Genomic DNA, 21,683 nt, shown 5'->3' on the forward strand with positions numbered 1-21,683 from the left:
ACATATTCAATCAATCCCTATCCCAGTCTGCTGTTCCCACATGCTTCAAGAGGGCCACCATTGTTCCTGTTCCCAAGAAAGCTAAGGTAACTGAGCTAAACGACTACCGCCCCGTAGCACTCACTTCCGTCATCATGAAGTGCTTTGAGAGACTAGTCAAGGACCATATCACCTCCACCCTACCTGACACCCTAGACCCACTCCAATTTGCATACCGCCCAAATAGGTCCACAGACGATGCAATCTCAACCACACTGCACACTGCCCTAACCCATCTGGACAATAGGAATACCTATGTGAGAATGCTGTTCATTGACTACAGCTCGGCATTCAACACCATAGTACCCTCCAAGCTCGTCATCAAGCTCGAGACCCTGGGTCTCGACCCCGCCCTGTGCAACTGGGTACTGGACTTCCTGACGGGCCGCCCCAGGTGGTGAGGGTAGGTAACAACATCTCCTCCCGCTGATCCTCAACACTGGGGCCCCACAAGGGTGCGTTCTGAGCCCTCTCCTGTACTCCCTGTTCACCCACGACTGCGTGGCCACGCATGCCTCCAACTCAATCATCAAGTTTGCGGACGACACAACAGTGGTAGGCTTGATTACCAACAACGACGAGACGGCCTACAGGGAGGAGGTGAGGGCCCTCGGAGTGTGGCGTCAGAAAAATAACCTCACACTCAACGTCAACAAAACTAAGAAGATGATTGTGGACTTCAGGAAACAGCAGAGGGAACACCCCCCTATCCACATCGATGGAACAGTAGTGGAGAGAGTAGCAAGTTTTAACTTCCTCGGCATACACATCACAGACAAACTGAATTGGTCCACTCACACAGACAGCATCGTGAAGAAGGCGCAGAAGCGCCTCTTCAACCTCAGGAGGCTGAAGAAATTCGGCTTGTCACCAAAAGCACTCACAAACTTCTACAGATGCACAATCGAGAGCATCCTGGCGGGCTGTATCACCGCCTGGTACGGCAACTGCTCCGCCCTCAACTGTAAGGCTCTCCAGAGGGTAGTGAGGTCTGCACAACGCATCACCGGGGGTCAAACTACCTGCCGTCCAGGACACCTACACCACCCGATGTTACAGGAAGGCCATAAAGATCATCAAGGACATCAACCACCCGAGCCACTGCCTGTTCACCCCGCTATCATCCAGAAGGCGAGGTCAGTACTGGTGCATCAAAGCTGGGACCGAGAGACTGAAAAACAGCTTCTATCTCAAGGCCATCAGACTGTTAAACAGCCACCACTAACATTGAGTGGTTGCTGCCAACACACTGACACTGACTCAACTCCAGCCACTTTAATAATGGGAATTGATGGGAAATGATGTAAATATATCACTAGCCACTTTAAACAATGCTACCTTATATATAATGTTACTTACCCTACATTATTCATCTCATATGCATACGTATATACTGTACTCTATATCATCGACTGCATCCTTATGTAATACATGTATCACTAGCCACTTTAACTATGCCACTTTGTTTACATACTCATCTCATATGTATATACTGTACTCGATACCATCTACTGTATCTTGCCTATGCTGCTCTGTACCATCACTCATTCATATATCCTTATGTACATATTCTTTATCCCCTTACACTGTGTATAAGACAGTAGTTTAGGAATTGTTAGTTAGATTACTTGTTGGTTATTACTGCATTGTCGGAACTAGAAGCACAAGCATTTTGCTACACTCGCATTAACATCTGCTAACCATGTGTATGTGACAAATAAAATTTGATTTGTAGTAGTAGTATGTGTCACTATAATATTCTATGAAGAAGTATCCCACTGGGCACAGATATATTTTCAACATCTAGTTTTGATTTACATTTGGATGAGTTGTTAACTAACAGAAAAAAACAACATGAAACAAAAAATGTCAACATGTCATTGGAATTAGTTTTTTTAAATTCCCTTGCGTTAATGACTTTTTGCAAATCCAATCAGTTTTCCAAGTTGATTCAACATCACAGACTTTTGTTGTTGAAATGAGGTGGAAACTACATTGATTCAACCAGTTTTTGCCCAGTGGGATGTCTCTCTCCCTATAATATAATATGTAGCAGTATGTGTCTCTCTCCATGCTATGTCCCAGGACAATATACACAATGTATTTCTCTGGCATTCTATTGCAGAGTCATTTGCTTACCCTTTAGACTGACAGCCTTTCAGACCAGGATCAGTACATCTGTAAACATATTAGCATGTGAGCATCCCGGGACACAGTTGTCGCCATCTTTGAAGTTGGTACACTGGGTACACTGCTTGTGTCTGTTAATGATTCTACATCTCAGCACAGTAGGGCTGTTTCCTTAGAATGTTTCTTTAGATGTGTAGGTAATACATTGTCTTGCTATCCTCCTCTCTTTCAGGGTCATGAGCAGTGTACCCGGTGTGCCAACTTCAAAGATGGAGACAACTGTGTCCCGTGGTGCCCTAGAGGGGTGGCTGGAGGCAAGAACACCTTCATCTGGAAATACGCAGATAAGATGAAGGTGTGCCAGCTGTGCCACCAGAACTGTACAGAGGGGTAAGTAAGGGCATCTGTCACAACCGCATAAATACATGAATAATTCACAAATACACAAATGGCGCCGGAGAAGAAGGCAGACGTTTTACGTGCCCCCAGCCGATTGTTTTTTTATTTGCGTTGTTTAACTTATTTTGTATATAATGTTGCCTCTACCGTCTCTTATGACCAAAAATAACTTCTAGACATCAGGACTGCGATTACTCACCACGAACTAGCAGAATTATTATTTTCCTTTCAATACTCTGATGAGCTCGACACGAAGGATATGCTGCTTCCTCGGGAAAAGGCCCCGATCCCCATGATCTGCGTGAAGAGGAGGCAAAGAAAGAGGGGCCGAAGGGCAGGCTGCCTTCTGAAAATTCGTAGGCGATCGAATAAACCCCACTTCCCGCCATTCTGCTAGCAAATGTGCAATCCTTGGAGAATAAAATCAACAAGATATGCGGAAGATTAAACTACTGTAACATCAAGCTGCTGTAACATCTAATGCTTCACGGAGTCGTGGCAGAACGGCGACAATATCAACATTCAGCTGGCTGGTTATACGCTGTATCGGCAGGATAGAACAGCAGCGTCTGATAAGACAAGGGGCGGCGGACTATGTATTTATGTAAATAACAGTTGGTGCACGATATCTAAGGAAGTCTCGAGCTATTGCTCGCCTTTGGTAGAGTATCTCATGATAAGCTGTAGACCACACTACCTACTGAGAGAGTTTATCTGTATTCTTCGTAGCTGTTTACATACCACCACAGACTGAGGCTGGCACTAAGACAGAATTGAATTAGCTGTATTCCGTCATAAGCAAACAAGAAAACGCTCACCCAGAGGCGGCGCTCCTAGTAGCAGGGGACTTTAATGCAGGGAAACATAATTACTGTTCACCAAATTTCTATCAGCATGTTAAATGTGCAACCAGAAGGAAAATAACCCTGGACCACCTTTACTCCACACACAGAGACACAAAAAAGCTCTCCTTCGCCCTCCATTTGGCAAATCTGACCATAATTCTATCCTCATGATTCCTGCTTAAAAGCAAAAATTAAAGCAGGAATCACCGGTGACTAGATCAATAAAAAAGTGGTCAGATGAAAAAAGTGGTCAGATGAAGCAGATGCTAAGCTACAGGACTGTTTTGCTAGCACAGACTGGAATATGTTCCGCGATTCCTCCGATGGCATTGTGGAGTACACCACATCAGTCATTGGCTTCATCAATAAGTGCATGACCTCGTCCCCACAGTGACCATACGTACATACCCCAACCAGAATTAATAGATTACAGGCAGCATCCGCACTGAGCTAAAGGCTAGAGCTGCCGCTTTCAAGGAGCGGGACTCTAACCCGGAAGCTTATAACAAATCCCGTTATGCCCTCCGACGAACCATCAAACAGGCAGAGTGTCAATACAGGACCAATATTCAAATCGTACTACACCGGCTCTGACGCTCGTCAGATATGGCAGGGCTGGCAAACCATTACAGACTACAAAGGGAAGCACACCCGAGATCTGCCCAGTGACACAAACCTACCAGATGAGCTAAACTACTTCTATGCTCTCTTCGAGGCAAGTAACACTGAAACATGCATAAGAGCACCAGCTGTTCTGAAAGACTGTGATCACACTCTTCGCAAGCCGATGTGAGTAAGACCTTTAAACAGGTCAACATTCACAAGGCCGCAGGGCCAGATGGATTACCAGGACGTGTACTGTGAGCATGCGCAGGCCAACTGGAATGTGTCTTCACTGACATTTTCAACATCTCCCTGTCCGAGTCTATAATACCAACATGTTTTAAGCAGACCACCATAGTGCCTGTGCCCAAGAACACTATGGTAACCTGCCTAAATGCCTACCGACCCGTAGCACTCACGTCTGTGCACTCACGTCTGTAGCCATGAAGTGCTTTGAAAGGCTGGTCATGGCTCACAACACCATCATCCCATAAACCCTAGACCCACCCCAATTTGCATACCGCCCCAATGATGCAATCTCTATTGCACTCCACACTGCCCTTTCCTACCTGGACAAAAAGAACACCTATGTGAGAATGCTATTCATTGACTACAGCTCAGCGTTCAACACCATAGTGCCCTCTAAGCTCATCACTAAGCTAAGGACCCTGGCAATAAACACCTCCCTCTGCAACTGGATCCTGGACTTCCTGACGGGCCGCCCCCAAGGTGGTAAGGGTAGGTAACAACACATTCGCCACACTGATCCCCAACACAGGGGCCCCTCAGGGGTGCGTGCTCAGTCCCCTCCTGTACTCCCTGTTCACTCATGACTACACGGCCAGGCATGACTCCAACACCATTATTAAGTTTGCAGATGACAGCAGGCCTGATCACCGACAACGACAAGACAGCCTATAGGGAGGAGGTCAGAGATCTGGCCGTGTGGTGCCAGGACAACAATCTCTCCGTCAACGTAATCAAGACAAAGGAGATGATTGTGGACTACAGGAGAAAGAGGACTGAGCACGCCTCCAATCTCATCGACGGGGCTGCAGTGGAGCAGGTTGAGAGCTTAAAGTTCCTTGGAGTCCACATCACCAACAAACTAACATGGTCCAAGCACACCAAGACAGTCATAAAGAGGGCACAACAAAACCTATTCCCCCTCAGGAGACTGAAAAGATTTGGCATAGGTTCTCAGATCCTCAAAAGGTTTTACAGCTGCACCACCGAGAGCTGGTTGCATCACTGCCTGGTATGGCAACTGTTTGGCCTCCGACTGCAAGGCACTACAGAGGGTAGTGCGAATGGCCCAGTACATCACTGGGGCCAAGCTTCCTGCCATCTAGGACCGCTATACCAGGCGGTGTCAGCGGAAGGCCCTAAAAATGGTCAAAGACTCCAGCCACCCTCGCCGGTACCGCATAGCAAGCGGTACCGGCGCCAAGTCTAAGTCCAAGAGGCTTCTATACAGTTTCTACCCCCAAGCCATAAGATTTGAACATCTAGTCAAATGGCTACCCAGACTATTTGCATTCCCCCCCCCCTCCACACCACTGCTACTCTGTTGTCATCTATGCATAGTCACTTTAATAACTCTACCTACATGTACATACTGCCTCAACTAACTGGTGCCCCCTCACATTGACTATGTACCGGTTCCCCCCTGTATATAGTCTCGCTATTGTTATTTTACTGCTGCTCTTCAATTACTTGTTACTTTTATTTCTTATTCTTATCTGTATTTTCTTTAAACTGCATTGTTGGTTAGGGGTTTGTAAGTAAGCATTTCACTGTTGTATTCGGTGCATGTGACAAATAAAATTTGATTTGAATAAAAAAAACATATATGTGCTAATATGTTTACAGATGTACTGGTCCTGGTCTGAAAGGCTGTCAGTCTAAAGGGTAAGCAAGTGACTCTAGTCATGAATAGTACAAACATACTGTTCAAATTCAACATAAACTTAAACACTAAGCTAATGAACATTTGATTATTTGTGTAAGTATTTTCCCCTCATTGATTGGTTACCATCTGTTCCCCTTTCAGTAACTCTGGGCTGTCAGTGATTGCAGCTGGTGTGGTGGGCGGGATGCTGGCCTTTCTCATCATGGGCCTGTCCGTCTTCGTGTTGCTAAGACGACGCCACATCAAGAAGAAGAGGACCCTGCGAAGACTCCTCCAGGAGAGAGAGGTGAGAGGCAGAAACTGAACTGCTGAGCCTCAAGGGCTTTCTAGGGCTGGAATTCAATCACCTTAGTGCATCAATGTGAACAAAGTAAACCATCCTTATATGCATCTACAGTTAGTTGAACCGCTGACCCCCAGTGGGGAGGCGCCCAACCAGGCTCTGCTCCGTATCCTGAAGGAGACAGAGTTTAAGAAGATCAAAGTTTTGGGATCAGGGGCCTTCGGCACTGTCTACAAGGTAAATACAAATGCTCACAGTATCTAGATTTAATTCTGGAAACTCCAGTTTCATGGATTGTACTGTGGTACTGTACGTAAGGAGTTTATGGGAATGTATGTTCAGACTGAATTTAAACCAACACTTTTAGATACATCTACATCTGTTTTTCAATCAACAGCCAGATATTTAATGCACCACATCATGCATCAATCCACACTCACTCTCCTGTCTCCTTATTAGTTATTTTACCATTCTCACATTCTACTAACGACAAAAGATTGAAAGAAATTATCAGAGTACACACACTGACACAGATTTCTCCTGTTATCATGGGGTGGCAGTGTAGCGGCAGTGTAGCCTAGTGGTTAGAGCTTTGGACTAGCAACCGAAAGGTTGCAAGTTCAAATCCTGACAAGGTACAAAATCTGTTGTTCTGCCCCTGAACAGGCAGTTAACCCACTGTTCCTAGGCCATCATTGAAAATAAGAATTTGTTCTTGACTGACTTGCCTAGTAAAATAAAGGTTAAAAAATTATAATAATTAAAAAAAATAACCCTATGGTCTGTCCTATCCAGGGTCTGTGGGTCCCTGAAGGAGAGGATGTGAAGATCTCTGTGGCCATCAAGGTTTTAAGAGAGGCCACATCACCTAAAGCCAACAAGGAGATCTTGGACGTGAGTCATATCACTCTGTCACTACTCAAAGATGTTTGTTCATGGGAGTTAGAATCTGTTATCCTCCAAATATGAAGAGTCTATATCTAATTCACAGTAGAATCTGTATGGTATTATACAGTCTAAGTTAGTGCTGTTAGGCACACTGGTATCAGTCAGTCATTGATGGTCATCCATACCATGCACTTAAAAAAAAATGTTTTGACATTAGTATTTTGACCTAATTTAGCTGCATAATACACTCAGTATTATTGCATGTTACTGGCCAATTTAGGTGTCACGTTTCCTCTAATAGTCTAATTCCAAGCACATGCTCTTCCATTTAGGTAGAAGCTGAAATAATGACAACATTTAGTTTGAAAATGGAATCAGGTTTCTAGTCAGGGACCTCGATGGGGGCATAGGAAATGGGATTAACTCATTGAGAAGCTTTGGTCCAGGGTTGGGCGTGGGAGGAGGATACTAATTCAAGGTTAAGGTGTTCTGGAAATGAATTTAGAATCTCTTCCAGTAACCGCAGTTAAAAAACACAGTCCAGACCTGGGTTGAAATAGTATTGGAAATCTTTCAAATACTTTAGCTGGGCTTGATTTAGCTTTCCTGGCATTGTTGAACCAATAGAATAGTCCCAAAAGCACAAACTCCACCCACCTGGCACTCCAGGCAGGCTCAAGTATTTGAGAGATTTAAAATGCTATTTGAACCCGGTCTGACAGTCATGAAAATTCAGTCAGACTTCATGGAGTGCATGGACAGCTGAGGTTTCACAGTAATGTTGCTCTTGTCCTCTTGTAATGAGGTCAAGAGCTCTCTTAAAAGTGTTCACTAAGTTGAAGTATTTTTCTGACCAGTGTCGTTGTCTTCAAGCTGTCAGTTGATATGAAATGTTCATGTTGTGTGGGTTTTATGAACTCACGGTAGAATGATGCCACCATCCCTTGCCCTAAATGCTGTATATTGTACTGTTTGTGTGTTTTGTATAACGCCTACAATGTGATGACTAGTGTGGAGCAGAGTAGTGATGCCCTCCTTCTTGGCCTGTAGTAAATGTTGCTACTGTATCTATCTGACTCTAGGAGGCCTATGTGATGGCCAGTGTGGACCACCCCCATGTTTGTCGTCTGCTGGGCATCTGCCTGACCTCTACAGTCCAGCTGGTCACCCAGCTCATGCCCTATGGCTGTCTGCTGGACTATGTCAAGGAGAACAAGGACAACATCGGGTCCCAGTACCTTCTCAACTGGTGTGTACAGATAGCCAAGGTAAGACTAAGCTGCATTTAAACAGTCATTGACCGGATAGTGTTTTTTTTAAATTGCAGGGATTTTCCAATACTTCCTCATCCTCCTTTTCATACTGCTCCAACACTAATGGAACTTGACAGCTCCCACTACTAAGGACACATCCAACTTACTGATGAATGGCACCCAGACAATGATGAGGCCCTGAGTTTTCCTGACCCTAATTTCTGACTACCCATGAGTCACAGTGTATGGTATTTAATCAAACAGGAGTCAGTGGAACGTCTGGTGTCACCATGTATGGCAATGTATAGGCTCCTAATAGACCCCTACAGTTCAACCCTCATTTGACGTCTTGTTGACCTCTTTAAAACCTAATCAAACAATGAGTCATGAAAAATGTGAATACTGTTAGAATGCTTCCTTAATTTTCAGTAGAAATCGAACAGGCCCCATGTATAGCCGTCGACGTATACCAGATCATTTGACTTTTCACCTGTGGTTGATCCCAGGGGATGAGCTACCTGGAGGAGCATCACCTGGTGCATCGTGACCTGGCAGCGAGGAACGTCCTGGTGAAGACCCCTCAGCATGTCAAGATCACTGACTTCGGCCTGGCCAAACTCCTCAACTCTGACGAGAAGGAGTACCACGCAGACGGAGGAAAGGTCTGCTCAATCTCCTCATGTCATTTGATTTTAATTGAATTACTGTGTAGTAATGTAACAGAACCCATTTTTTGGAGTGTAAATATAATATTATAATCCCCTTTTACTTTGATTGTATGTAGTGATAATGTATGTTGTTACTATGTCCATCCCTTACCCAACCTATTATATATAGTCTATCGATAACACAATACTTTACCTACATACTTAATGTTGTCTTAGCTACCTCAGGTTGGTCTTGCACAGTGAGCCCTATGTCATGAGAACCCTTTCTCTGCAGGTACCAATCAAATGGATGGCACTGGAGTCCATCCTCTACCGGACATATACACATCAAAGTGACGTGTGGAGCTACGGTAAGTCAGGAGAACATGCATCCTGTGGAGGTATGGTAAGTCAGGAGAACATGCATCCTGTGGAGGTATGGTAAGTCAGGAGGACATGCATCCTGTGGAGGTATGGTAAGTCAGGAGAACATGCATCCTGTGGAGGTATGGTAAGTCAGGAGAACATGCATCCTGTGGAGGTATGGTAAGTCAGGAGAACATGCATCCTGTGGAGTAAGTATGGTAAGTCAGGAGAACATGCATCCTGTGGAGGTATGGTAAGTCAGGAGAACATGCATCCTGTGGAGGTATGGTAAGTCAGGAGAACATGCATCCTGTGGAGGTATGGTAAGTCAGGAGAACATGCATCCTGTGGAGGTATGGTAAGTCAGGAGAACATGCATCCTGTGGAGGTATGGTAAGGCAGGAGAACTTACATATACACTATTTAATAGGATTAATGCACTGATACCTTTACATTCTGCCAAAACACTAACCTGCCAATGCTGCATCGTGTCAGAATTAACTACATTGCTTGTGTAACTCCAGATACATAAATATTGATTCTGGATAATGTACTTACGCAAATCTGTTAGAGTCAGGTCCAAATGGGGATGTTGGTTTGCTAGAGTATGGGAGATGAGAGAAACAGCTAACTGTTATCGGTGATATGCACCGCAAGTCCCAGAGGCCCAATGTCTTGTCAAAAGAAACTTTCTCAAGTCAACAACACACACACCACCCCCGGTTTGGACACGCGCAAGCACACACACACACACACACACACACACACACACACACACACACACACACACACACAGACACACATGTTCAACGGGCCTGTCTCCAGATCCTGTCCTCTGAGGTTGGATTGTGTCTTCCGCTCTACAAGGCAAAGACATCAGTAGCAGCAGCCAGCCCTCCTCCTCCCTTCTTTCCATCCTCTTCTCCTTTTCCTCATCCTCCTTTTCCCTTTCAAAGTGCTCCAACACCAACGGAACATGACAACTCCCACTCCTAAGGACACATCCAACTTACTGATGTTTACTGTGGAATGTTCTGAAAACTAACTTAGGCAGATATCAACACAATGCTATCTGCTTTTCTGGAATGAAAACGGTCATCTTCCCTAGTGACTGAACTTTATCTGAGATTGTGCCACTATCATTAAGTGTGACAGTAATGAAAGTTTTTAACTGAGATGATGTCATTGATTGTGACTCTGTTTCACTGTACCTCTGTTTAGGTGTGACCGCGTGGGAGCTAATGACGTTTGGGACCAAGCCCTATGACGGCATCCCAGCCAGTGAGGTAGCAGGGGTACTGGAGAAAGGCGAGCGGCTCCCCCAGCCTCCCATCTGTACCATAGACGTCTACATGATCATGGTCAAATGTTGGATGATCGACGCAGACAGCAGGCCTCGTTTCCGGGAGCTGATAGCTGAGTTTTCCAAGATGGCGCGGGATCCCCCACGTTACCTTGTCATCCAGGTAAGCATTTTAACTCCTTGCCAGGAATAACTGTAGAGTCACACAACACAAATCTATTAGACTCCCTCAGCCACTGTAAAGCTAGTGAACAACCACCTAGCTACTCTATTATTCTTTCTGCCTGTTTTTTTGGTATTGATGGTGAGTTGCGTGTCCCTTCCAGGGTGACGACCGGATGCACCTCCCCAGCCCCACTGACACCAAGTTCTACCACAGTCTGATCAGTGGAGAGGACATGGAAGATGCTGTGGACGCAGACGAGTACCTAGTGCCTCAGCACGGCTTCTTCAGTAGCTCCAGTACCTCCCGCACACAGCTCCTACACTCTACGGTACAAAAATAGTAATATATACCTCAGCACCTTCAGCACACAGCTCCTACACTCTACGGTACAATAATAGTAACATATACCTCAGCACCTTCAGCACACAGCTCCTACACTCTACGGTACAAAAATAGTAATATATACCTCAGCACCTTCAGCACACAGCTCCTACACTCTACGGTACAAAAATAGTAATATATACCTCAGCACACAGCTCCTACAATCTACGGTACAAAAATAGTAATATATACCTCAGCACCTTCACCACACAGCTCCTACGCTCTACGGTACAATAATAGTAATATATACCTCAGCACCTTCAGCACACAGCTCCTACACTCTACGGTACAATAATAGTAATATATACCTCAGCACCTTCAGCACACAGCTCCTACACTCTACGGTACAATAATAGTAATATATACCTCAGCACCTTCAGCACACAGCAATAATAGTAATATAACCTCATACCTTACAGCTCATATACACTCTACGGTACAATAATAGTAATATATACCTCAGCACCTTCACCACACAGCTCCTACACTCTACGGTACAATAATAGTAATATATACCTCAGCACCTTCAGCACACAGCTCCTACATTATATGGTACAATAATAGTAATATATACCTCAGTACCTTCACCACACAGCTCCTACACTCTACGGTACAATAATAGTAATATATACCTCAGCACCTTCACCACACAGCTCCTACACTCTACGGTACAATAATAGTAATATATACCTCACCACACAGCTCCTACGCTCTACGGTACAATAATAGTAATATATACCTCAGCACCTTCAGCACACAGCTCCTACACTCTACGGTACAATAATAGTAATATATACCTCAGCACCTTCAGCACACAGCTCCTACATTATATGGTACAATAATAGTAATATATACCTCAGCACCTTCACCACACAGCTCCTACACTCTACGGTACAATAATAGTAATATATACCTCAGCACCTTCAGCACACAGCTCCTACAATCTACGGTACAAAAATAGTAATATATACCTCAGCACACAGCTCCTACACTCTACGGTACAATAATAGTAATATATACCTCAGCACCTACCTCAGCACACAGCTCCTACACCTTCTACAGGTACAATAATAATAATAATATATACCTCAGCACCTTCACCACACAGCTCCTACACTCTACGGTACAATAATAGTAATATATACCTCAGCACCTTCAGCACACAGCTCCTACACTCTACGGTACAATAATAGTAATATATACCTCAGCACCTTCAGCACACAGCTCCTACATTATATGGTACAATAATAGTAATATATACCTCAGCACCTTCAGCACACAGCTCCTACATTATATGGTACAATAATAGTAATATATACCTCAGCACCTTCACCACACAGCTCCTACACTCTACGGTACAATAATAGTAATATATACCTCAGCACCTTCAGCACACAGCTCCTACACTCTATGGTACAATAATAGTAATATATACCTCAGCACCTTCAGCACACAGCTCCTACATTATATGGTACAATAATAGTAATATATCAGCACCTTCAGCACACACTACTTCAGTAATATATACCTCAGCACAGCTCCTACACTCTACGGTACAATAATAGTAATATATACCTCAGCACCTTCAGCACACAGCTCCTACATTATATGGTACAATAATAGTACAAGCTCCTACATTATATGGTACAATAATAGTAATATATACCTCAGCACCTTCAGCACACAGCTCCTACACTCTACGGTACAATAATAGTAATATATACCTCAGCACCTTCAGCACACAGCTCCGACACTCTACGGTACAATAATAGTAATATATACCTCAGCACCTTCAGCACACAGCTCCGACACTCTACGGTACAATAATAGTAATATATACCTCAGCATCCAGCTCCTACACTCTACGGTACAATAATAGTAATATATACCTCAGCACCTTCAGCACACAGCTCCTACACTCTATGGTACAATAATAGTAATATATACCTCAGCACCTTCAGCACACAGCTCCTACACTCTACGGTACAATAATAGTAATATATACCTCAGCACCTTCAGCACACAGCTCCTACACTCTATGGTACAATAATAGTAATATATACCTCAGTACCTTCAGCACACAGCTCCTACATGATATGGTACAATAACACATCAACATGGAGCCTAGAGAACCTAGAGAGGTGATTTCCCGGACTCTAAAATGCATGTTCAATGAGGATGTCCAGGAGTTCATCTGAATCTGCTAAACCTGTCAGAAGAAAAGGTTTCCACCAGCCCCTGGCTCTGTCTCTGCTCTAATTTCTAACACAGGGAATATTTGTTTTAGTGTATTACAGGGACTGGATAATATGACATCCTTGCACTGACTCAAAGAAAAGTGATTCCATTATGTCTCACTTCATGCTCACAGCTCTTCTGTTGTTTTATAAAGAAGGGTCTGCAGAATGTTGTTATCCACTTCCAAAATTGACATAATTTGGCAATTTAGACTACTGGAGGCAATTTAGGTTTCCCTACTACACCCAGGATTAGAACCAACAACCTTGTGGTTAATTGTTTCTGCAAAGGCTAGAACATTCTCTTTATTTATGTATTCAACAAGATGAAACCAGGTCAGGTCATGTTGATACTGATAGTGAGTCTCCCAGTTCAAGTTCATAGTTAGCCCCTTTTGACATTGTGGTGAAATTGAATCATGGTGTACATAGGTTGGGGATGAAACAGAGTAAATTACATTTACGTGGGTATTCATACCGGATCATACCTGGCTTGAACCAGACTGCACTCAATCACCCAATCGTTCCTGTTAAATTGTCATCAGGGGTATTCTTCTTCCCCCATACTTTCTGTTCTCACCCCTACTCCCCCTCAACCCTGCTTCCTCCCAGGTGCACCTTGATTGATGGTATTTAAGATGAGAAGACATCTCTCTCTCTCCTTCTCTGTCTGTCTTAAGACTCATCTCCAAGTGCAGTGTTGGTCGTATATCTAAGCTGTATGCCTGCTACTGAAAGCTGGCTGGTTACTCCATAAGCTTTCAACATTGATTACCTTTGCAGGCAGCACTACTTGTTAATATTTTTCTGGCAGAATACAAGTGCAGGAACCTGATTATATAGTTGCAGCATTTGGTTCACTATACAGCAATTTTGACAGATGTCGCCTGTTTAACTTATTCCTATTTCCTCTTATTCAGTCTGTCGAAAATATTTACATTTGTCTGAGCTGTATTTGTCACTTATTTATTCCTTGTTTTCTTTTATTTGAACATCTTCTTCATACACATTAATGAAATGAAAAGGTTTGACCTTTCAAAACATTACTGTGAAGAACTACCAAGAGCTTATAAGAAGTAAGACTACAGTAATACGTGTGTTTTTGTGGTATGTGTGTTGAGATGTAAAAGGAAGTGTTAAACTGAGTGTGAGTCTGTGTTTCAGAGCCAGAACAGCACGTTGAACAGCAGCATTGGAATGTGCCACAGCAGAAATGGGGTCAGTAACCATCACAAATGCACATTGAGGTGTATTGAAAAGGAAACTTTGCAGTATTGACTTGAGTCTTTCACCATACAAAACAACTGATCTCTAATTCATCGGATACTTGCAGTTAAGGTGTGGGTTTGAGCCAACAACATTTGTATTTCAACTAGAACGGGTTCCCAGTCAGAGAAGGAAGCATGGTTCTCCGGTACATTGCTGACCCCACAGATAGGTTCTTGGACCACGCCTTCCAGCCATCTCCAGGAAAGTATCCTCATTGACCTCCCAAAGGGTCTTAACCCCAGAACATGGCTAATTCATTACATATTGTGATACATCTTCCTTTCAAAACAAAACAGTCGTGTATCATTTTGAAAGGAAGAGTGACCTCTGCTGGGCAATAGCTGTAGTTCATATGCCAAGTAGAGCACCTGTCAAATCACCTGTCATTGCTTACAAAACTGCAATTGAACGTTTCATTCACTGTATGTCCACTTAGTACACAGAGGGCTTGTTTTCCTGATGTAGTAAGTAACTCCTGTCATTTTGCCCCACAGACTACATTAACCAGAACGGAGTTTCGGACATGATGAACCCTGTATACCAGCACCCTGGTCCCCCTCGCACCCTCCTCCCCACCATATCCTCAGACGACACAGAGGCAGAGTACCTGAACTGCTATAAGAACAGGGCAGTGGGGCCTGAGTACCTCAACACCCTCCAGCCTTCCCTCCTCTCCCCCACCACCTCCAATGGTATCTCCAATGGCCTCAACCCCACTGCTAACGGCCATTCCCCCATATCCAATGGTCTCCTCTCCCCCACCTCCAATGGCCTCTCCCCAATTTCCAATGGTGGTTTCCACCACGTCCAGAAAAACCAGCCCCAAAACAGTATAGATAACCCAGACTACCAGCAGGACTTCACCCCCTCCATCAAGACCCACATCCCAGCCGCAGAGAACGCAGAGTACGTGGGCCCAAACTGAGTTCTGTTACCCCCCTACTCCCACTGTGGAGGGAACAAGACACCAGGGAATAAGGCTCTCTATCCTACTGAGAGAAGACATGAGGTCTTTGTTGAGGAGGGGTAGCGGTACCATGGATTGTATTGTACTTTGCATTGTATTTATCCCTGCCTAAAGAAGCCAGAAGTGAGATAAGTGCAGCTTTCCATTTTGTTTCACCAGTTGTAGTATTGTATAGTACTATGAAACTCCTCATTCCAAAACCTCTTCCATTTCAAACTGTGTCTGAACAGATAGAGATGTGATAGGAATTAGGCTCTGGGTCTGGGTGTATTCCACTCCATTGTGTTCAAAAGACCAAGAGAAAACCTTAGGCCTATAAGATACTGTAGCCCCTATCAGAAACCCATAGGAGATGTCATGTTGCACAATGAAAAGTTGTGATCAGAATGTATAAGTGGAAAAACACTATTACTAGACAAGAGTGTAACCTTCAATCCTTGATGTCAGATGCTCCAGAAATACTATTATATGTGGCACCCTTTTCTTGCCAACACAAACAGTACTTAAAGATGTCACTCATACTGGATTGGTGTATTGAGTATATAGTATTATTGGGTATTTACCTTCCACGGCTTAAGGGCTTGAAACTGTTAGAACAACAGCTCTTCTGTGTGTGGAACCTGCAGTTTGAGACCCACTGGAGTCAAATGTTGCTGAACGTTGTTGGTGTCAGAAGTGGGAAGGAGGAGGCTCTCATCACTGATGGTGGCTGGACCATGGAGTTCATTGATGAACTTCTGAATCATGATGGCACTCTTTCTGAAGGAGGGTTTTATGAGGACACAACAATGTCAAATGTTGCTGTTGATGACTCTGCTGAAGGCTCTATAGCAGGGATATTCAAATCGTACACTATGAGGTCAGGAACCTGCTGGTTTTCTGTTCTACCTGATAATTAATTGCATCCACCTGGTGTCCCTGGTCTAAATCAGTCTCTGATTAGAGGGGATTAATGAAAAATTGCAGTGAAACTGGCTTTGAGGTCCAGATTTTAATTTGAGGGCTCTATAGCCTTTATTATATGGCCAGATGGGAGACACACTGACCCCTATTGGTGCCCCAGTGTAAAAGTATCAATATTAGTATATCTCTGTTGTTGCTTATTGTCTTGAACAGTTGGATCTTTACTTCTGACACTACATCTGTAAATCTTCTAACTGTTTTGAAGGAATATACAAATTAGTTACTTGACATTTGAGAGCCTGCAGTTTGACAGAGGTACATATATACAGATCATTTGTATTTTACTAGGACAAATCCTTATTTACAATGACAGCCTTCCCTGGCCAAACCCTAACAGTACTGGGCCAATTGTGCACCGCCCTATGGGACTCCCGATCACAGCCGGTTGTGATATAGCCTGGAATTAAATCAGGTCTGTAGTGACGCCTCTAACATTGAGATGCCGTACCTTAGACCGCTGCGCCAATCCGGAGCCCCAAGATAAGTGTGAGATTATACGGTGTACAATATACTCAATATGGTCACCTATAAATTATCCTATCAACATTCCTCATCTAAATGGTCTTGTCCCTTTATATATAAATATACACTTCATGAACTAATTATTTCATTTCAAAGTGAAAATGAATAAACCGTTTTCTTTAAAGACATTTACACTGTTCAACAGCAAATCTGAGTGTGTTTTTCAACCTGTTTTATTAAGATGAACATAAGATTAAAGGATCTCTTGTTAAAAAAACAATGTTTTGTGTGTCAAAAGTAGATTTTTTTACATTTCACAATGTTGCTCGTGCTCGTACTTTCCAATCCGGTAGGTTGCAGCAGTGTGCCAAATGGTTGTTCTCCGGTCACCAATGTCGTAATGAAGAAGACTTGAGCAATAACAGGAAACGCCGAAGTTTTGGGGGGTTCATATAGCTAGTTAAAACGTCAGTCGTTACTGTAGTTGGAATGCCAGTGAAGTATTTGTGACAGTAAGAGGGATGGGGCTCTTATCAGAAAGAAGCTGTTTATTTTTCCTCTTCATAATTTTGACAGAGGGACATTATACATGGGTAAGTCCACCTACCTATTAAATAGCTTTCTATAGACTTATTTTGCTAGCTAGTTAATCTCTTGTTGCATATAGTTAGCAAGCTGCCGGTTGCTTGCAGTAACCGTTCGCTAACTTGTTTTGTTGATTCAATCATCATACACGCTATCGCTATAACGGCACACCCCTACTAACTTGCTAAAGTTTGTCAAACGAGCTAAATCGGTGTCAAAAAGCTAGTTTGCTTACCCAAATCAAGTCCTGTTTATGCTTACAAGGTGGTGTGTTCGTTTAACGTTAAGTATCTTGCTAAAGAAACTAGATAGCGTTAGCTGGCATCAATAAACTTGAGTCAGCTGCCAGCTACAAATTGTGCTAGTAGCTAGTTTTGACCATCATCAACTAGATTCAGCCGCTGGACAATTTCTTATTGAGCGGATGGTCAGGGGACCGGAACATGACTACTAATTATTTGTAGATTTCAAGACCAAACAGATTTGACGACAACATCATTTCAAACCGTGCTTACATTTGTATACGATCACATATCTATTGTTTGGCAATATTTTAAACTGATTTCCAAAATGTAAAGTCACTTGGAGCTGATTTGCTGGTGTTTTTACAGTCTAATGTCCAACAATTAAAAAAATAACACAACCAAATTCGTCCGGCTTCGGACCGCCAGTTGGGGAAGCCTGGTTTAGGAGATTGATAGATAAAATAAATATGGCTCTACGAGCGGCCCAGACATGACGAAATAGTTTGCGTCACTGTCACGCGAGTGTCTTGTAGCTCAAAAATCATCCATCAAATGCAGCTAACGTTTGCTCGTAAGCAAGGTAAACTAAATAAACACATTTGTTTATCTCAAATCAAATATTTGCGTGACATGGGCTTACATGCAAATTATTGTACTCTGATTCAAGAGAGCGAGACCTCTTCAAAGCTACTGACGTGCGTCCTCCTGCTCCAATATAAAACACATTTTGCTAAAAATACATGAATCCAACAAACGACCCAAAGCAACTCATGTTTTGATCAGATTTGCTCTCGTGGAATGGAATTCAATAGCCCATTGTTAAAACTGACAAGTGAAATCTTTGTACTCGCGCATTCATTTGCATTCCTGAGATAAGTTGATCAATCCTCTTCATTCCTACGGTCAAATCATTTCCAATACACTTCACGACAACACGCAGCAAAAGGGCAATGAACTTTAAGATACAGTATGTATGGCTATATGGAGTAACAATACACAAATGTTGGATGCTTGAAACGACTGTAATGGGAGACCTGTATTATCAAGGAAGTAACGAGTTACTCTTCGGGATTCCCCTGCTTGAACCAGACATTTATTTATATTTTTGGGATTTGTGTATGGCTAGGTATTACCACACTGTTGGAGCTAGAAACACAAGTATTTCGCTGCACCTGCGATAACATCTGCAAATGTGTACACTACCAATAAAATAGATTTTACATTACTTAGCCTGTTAGGTGTGCCATCCTCCTCCTAGGCAGCTGATTTAATCGTTTGGTGGGTTGATGGCGAGTGCCTTTTGAACTTGCCCCACATAGAAACACAATATCTCTGTCAGACCCCGAACAGACAGAGGCTTAATCCTTGTTTACATTGGCAGTTTGAAGTGACTCAAATAAAAATCTAAATCCTATCCGATTAGAATCTGTTATTTTTCCTGCAGTCTGGACAGCCTTCCAAAAAGAACAATGGAATCAGATATTTCAAGCCACATTTCAAATCACTTTCATAGGGGTTTGAAATCAGATATAAATCTGGTTCTTGGCCATGTGTCTCAAATCAAATGTTATTGGTCACATACACATGGTTAGCAGATGTTAATGCGAGTGTAGTGAAATTCTTGTGCTTCTAGTTCTAACAGTGCAGTAATATCTGACAATTTCCCAACAACTACCTGATACACACATCTAAAGGGTTGAATGAGAATATGTACATATAATTATATGGATGAGCGGCATAGACAAGGTGCAATAATGGTATAAAATACAGTTGAAGTCGGAATTTTACATACACTTTAGCCAAATACATTTAAACTCAGTTTTTCACAATTCCTAACATTTATTCCTAGTAAAAATTTTAAATTTTAAAAATGTTAAAATTTTTGTCTTAGGTCAGTTAGGATCACCACTTTATTTTAAGTGGAAATGTCAGAATAATAGTAGAGGGATTTATTTCAGCTTTTATTTCTTTCATCACATTCCCAGTGGGTCAGAAGTTTACATACACTCAATTAGTATTTGGTAGCATTGCCTTTTAATTGTTTAACTTGGGTCAAACGTTTCGGGTAGCCTTTCACAAGCTTCCCGCAGTAAGTTGGGTGAATTTTGGCCCATTCCTCCTGACAGAGCTGGTGTAACTGAGTCAGGTTTGTAAGCCTCCTTGCTCGCACACGCTTTTTCAGTTGTGCCCACAAATGTTCTATAGGATTGAGGTCAGGGCTTTGTGATGGCCACTCCAGTACCTTGACTTTGTTGTCCTTAAAGAATTTTGCCACAACTTTGGAAGTATGCTTGGGGTCATTGTCCATTTGCGACCAAGCTTTAACTTCCTGACCGATGTCTTGAGATGTTGCTTTAATATATCCACATAATTTTCCTGCCTCATGATACCATCTATTTTGTGAAGTGCACCAGTCCCTCCTGCAGCAAGGCACCCCCACAACATGATGCTGCCGCCCCAGTGCTTCACGGTTGGGATGGTGTTCTTTGGCTTGCAAGCCTCCCCCTTTTTCCTCCAAATATATTGATGGTCATTATGGCCAAACAGTTCTATTTTTGTTTCATCAGACCAGAGGACATTTCTCCAAAAAGTACAATCTTTGTCCCCATGTGCCGTTGCAAACCGAAGTCTGGCTTTTTTATGGTAGTTTTGGAGCAGTGGCTTCTTCCTTGCTGAGCGGCCTTTCAGGTTATGTCGATATAGGACTCGTTTTACTGTGGATATAGGTACCTGTTTCCTCCAGCATCTTCACAAGGTCCTTTGCTGTTGTTCTGGGATTCATTTTCACTTTTCCCACCAAAGTACGTTCATCTCTAGGAGACAGAACGTGTCTCCTTCCTGAGCGGAATGATTGCTGCGTGGTCCCATGGTGTTTATACTTGCGTACTATTGTTTGTACAGATGAATATTGTACCTTCATGCGTTTGCAAATTGCTCACAAGGATGCACCAGACTTATGGAGGTCTACAGTTATTCTTCTGAGGTCTTGGCTGATTTCTTTTGATTTTCCCATGATGTCAAGTAAAGAGGCACTGAGTTTGAAGGTACGCCTTGAAATACATCCACAGGTACACTTCCAATTGACTCAAATGATGTCAATTAGCTTGTCAAAGCTTCTAAAGCCATGACATAATTTTCTGGAATTTTCCAAGCTGTTTAAAGGCACAGTCAACTTAGTGTATGTAAACTTTTTACCCACTGGATTTGTGGTACAGTGAATTATAAGTGAAATCATCTGTCTGTAAACAATTGTTGGAAAAATTACTTGTGTCATGCACAAAGTAGATGTCCTAACTGACTTGCCAAAACTATAGTTTGTTAACAAGAAATTTGTGGAGTGGTTGAAAAACCACCCTAAGTGTACTTCCAAATTAGATCGAGATTAACTTTTCAGCTGGCCAACCAGCTAACTAGCTAAAAAGCTAATCTCGATCTGAGTTGGAGGTCTTAGATATGTTGTTACTGCTTCCAGTCTTTGCCTGCCCATGAACGGTCGAGGTATTTAGAAAAGTTGGTTGTTGTTGGCTTGCCTAAATGTCCTTTGAACTTGCTGGGGAGACAACCCTGCCCAATGGCCCAAAGTACTCTGGTGACATTTACCCCTACTTGGTTTGCATAAATATCCACATAAAGAAGAATAATATAGCTGTTATTTGGATAGATACAGCTCACTAGTCCATTTTTACTACAAGGTAACTAGCAAGCATTATGCAATACACATAGCTTGTTAGATACAAATA

At 42.9% G+C, this 21,683-nt stretch overlaps 2 protein-coding genes across 4 annotated transcripts in view; both read left to right on the forward strand.

The window, feature by feature from the left end:
• Nucleotides 1–17,393, forward strand: part of LOC135512202 (epidermal growth factor receptor-like) — a 29,339-nt gene extending 11,946 nt beyond the window's left edge. The window contains exons 10-22 of one of the 3 annotated variants that reach the window (XM_064933962.1): nucleotides 2,402–2,559; nucleotides 5,889–5,927; nucleotides 6,070–6,214; nucleotides 6,326–6,448; nucleotides 7,007–7,105; nucleotides 8,182–8,367; nucleotides 8,859–9,014; nucleotides 9,295–9,370; nucleotides 10,587–10,831; nucleotides 10,995–11,162; nucleotides 14,617–14,670; nucleotides 14,829–14,919; nucleotides 15,213–17,393. In XM_064933962.1, coding sequence (XP_064790034.1) covers nucleotides 2,402–2,559; nucleotides 5,889–5,927; nucleotides 6,070–6,214; nucleotides 6,326–6,448; nucleotides 7,007–7,105; nucleotides 8,182–8,367; nucleotides 8,859–9,014; nucleotides 9,295–9,370; nucleotides 10,587–10,831; nucleotides 10,995–11,162; nucleotides 14,617–14,670; nucleotides 14,829–14,919; nucleotides 15,213–15,646 — 1,974 coding nt within the window. In that variant the 3' untranslated portion in view covers nucleotides 15,647–17,393. Of the gene's footprint in view, nucleotides 1–2,401; nucleotides 2,560–5,888; nucleotides 5,928–6,069; nucleotides 6,215–6,325; nucleotides 6,449–7,006; nucleotides 7,106–8,181; nucleotides 8,368–8,858; nucleotides 9,015–9,294; nucleotides 9,371–10,586; nucleotides 10,832–10,994; nucleotides 11,163–14,616; nucleotides 14,671–14,785 lie in introns of all 3 variants that reach the window. The other 2 variants (XM_064933982.1, XM_064933972.1) reach the window with 2 other exon arrangements.
• Nucleotides 17,394–17,521: 128 nt separating this feature from the next.
• npc1 (Niemann-Pick disease, type C1) overlaps nucleotides 17,522–21,683 on the forward strand; it is a 29,240-nt gene continuing 25,078 nt past the window's right edge. Inside the window, exon 1 of the mRNA XM_064933994.1 lies at nucleotides 17,522–17,706. Within this exon, the coding sequence (XP_064790066.1) occupies nucleotides 17,635–17,706 (72 nt within the window). The 5' untranslated portion in view covers nucleotides 17,522–17,634. The remainder of the gene's footprint in view (nucleotides 17,707–21,683) is intronic.

Source organism: Oncorhynchus masou, chromosome 3 (genome assembly GCF_036934945.1).
Source record: "Oncorhynchus masou masou isolate Uvic2021 chromosome 3, UVic_Omas_1.1, whole genome shotgun sequence".
NCBI lineage: Eukaryota > Metazoa > Chordata > Actinopteri > Salmoniformes > Salmonidae > Oncorhynchus > Oncorhynchus masou.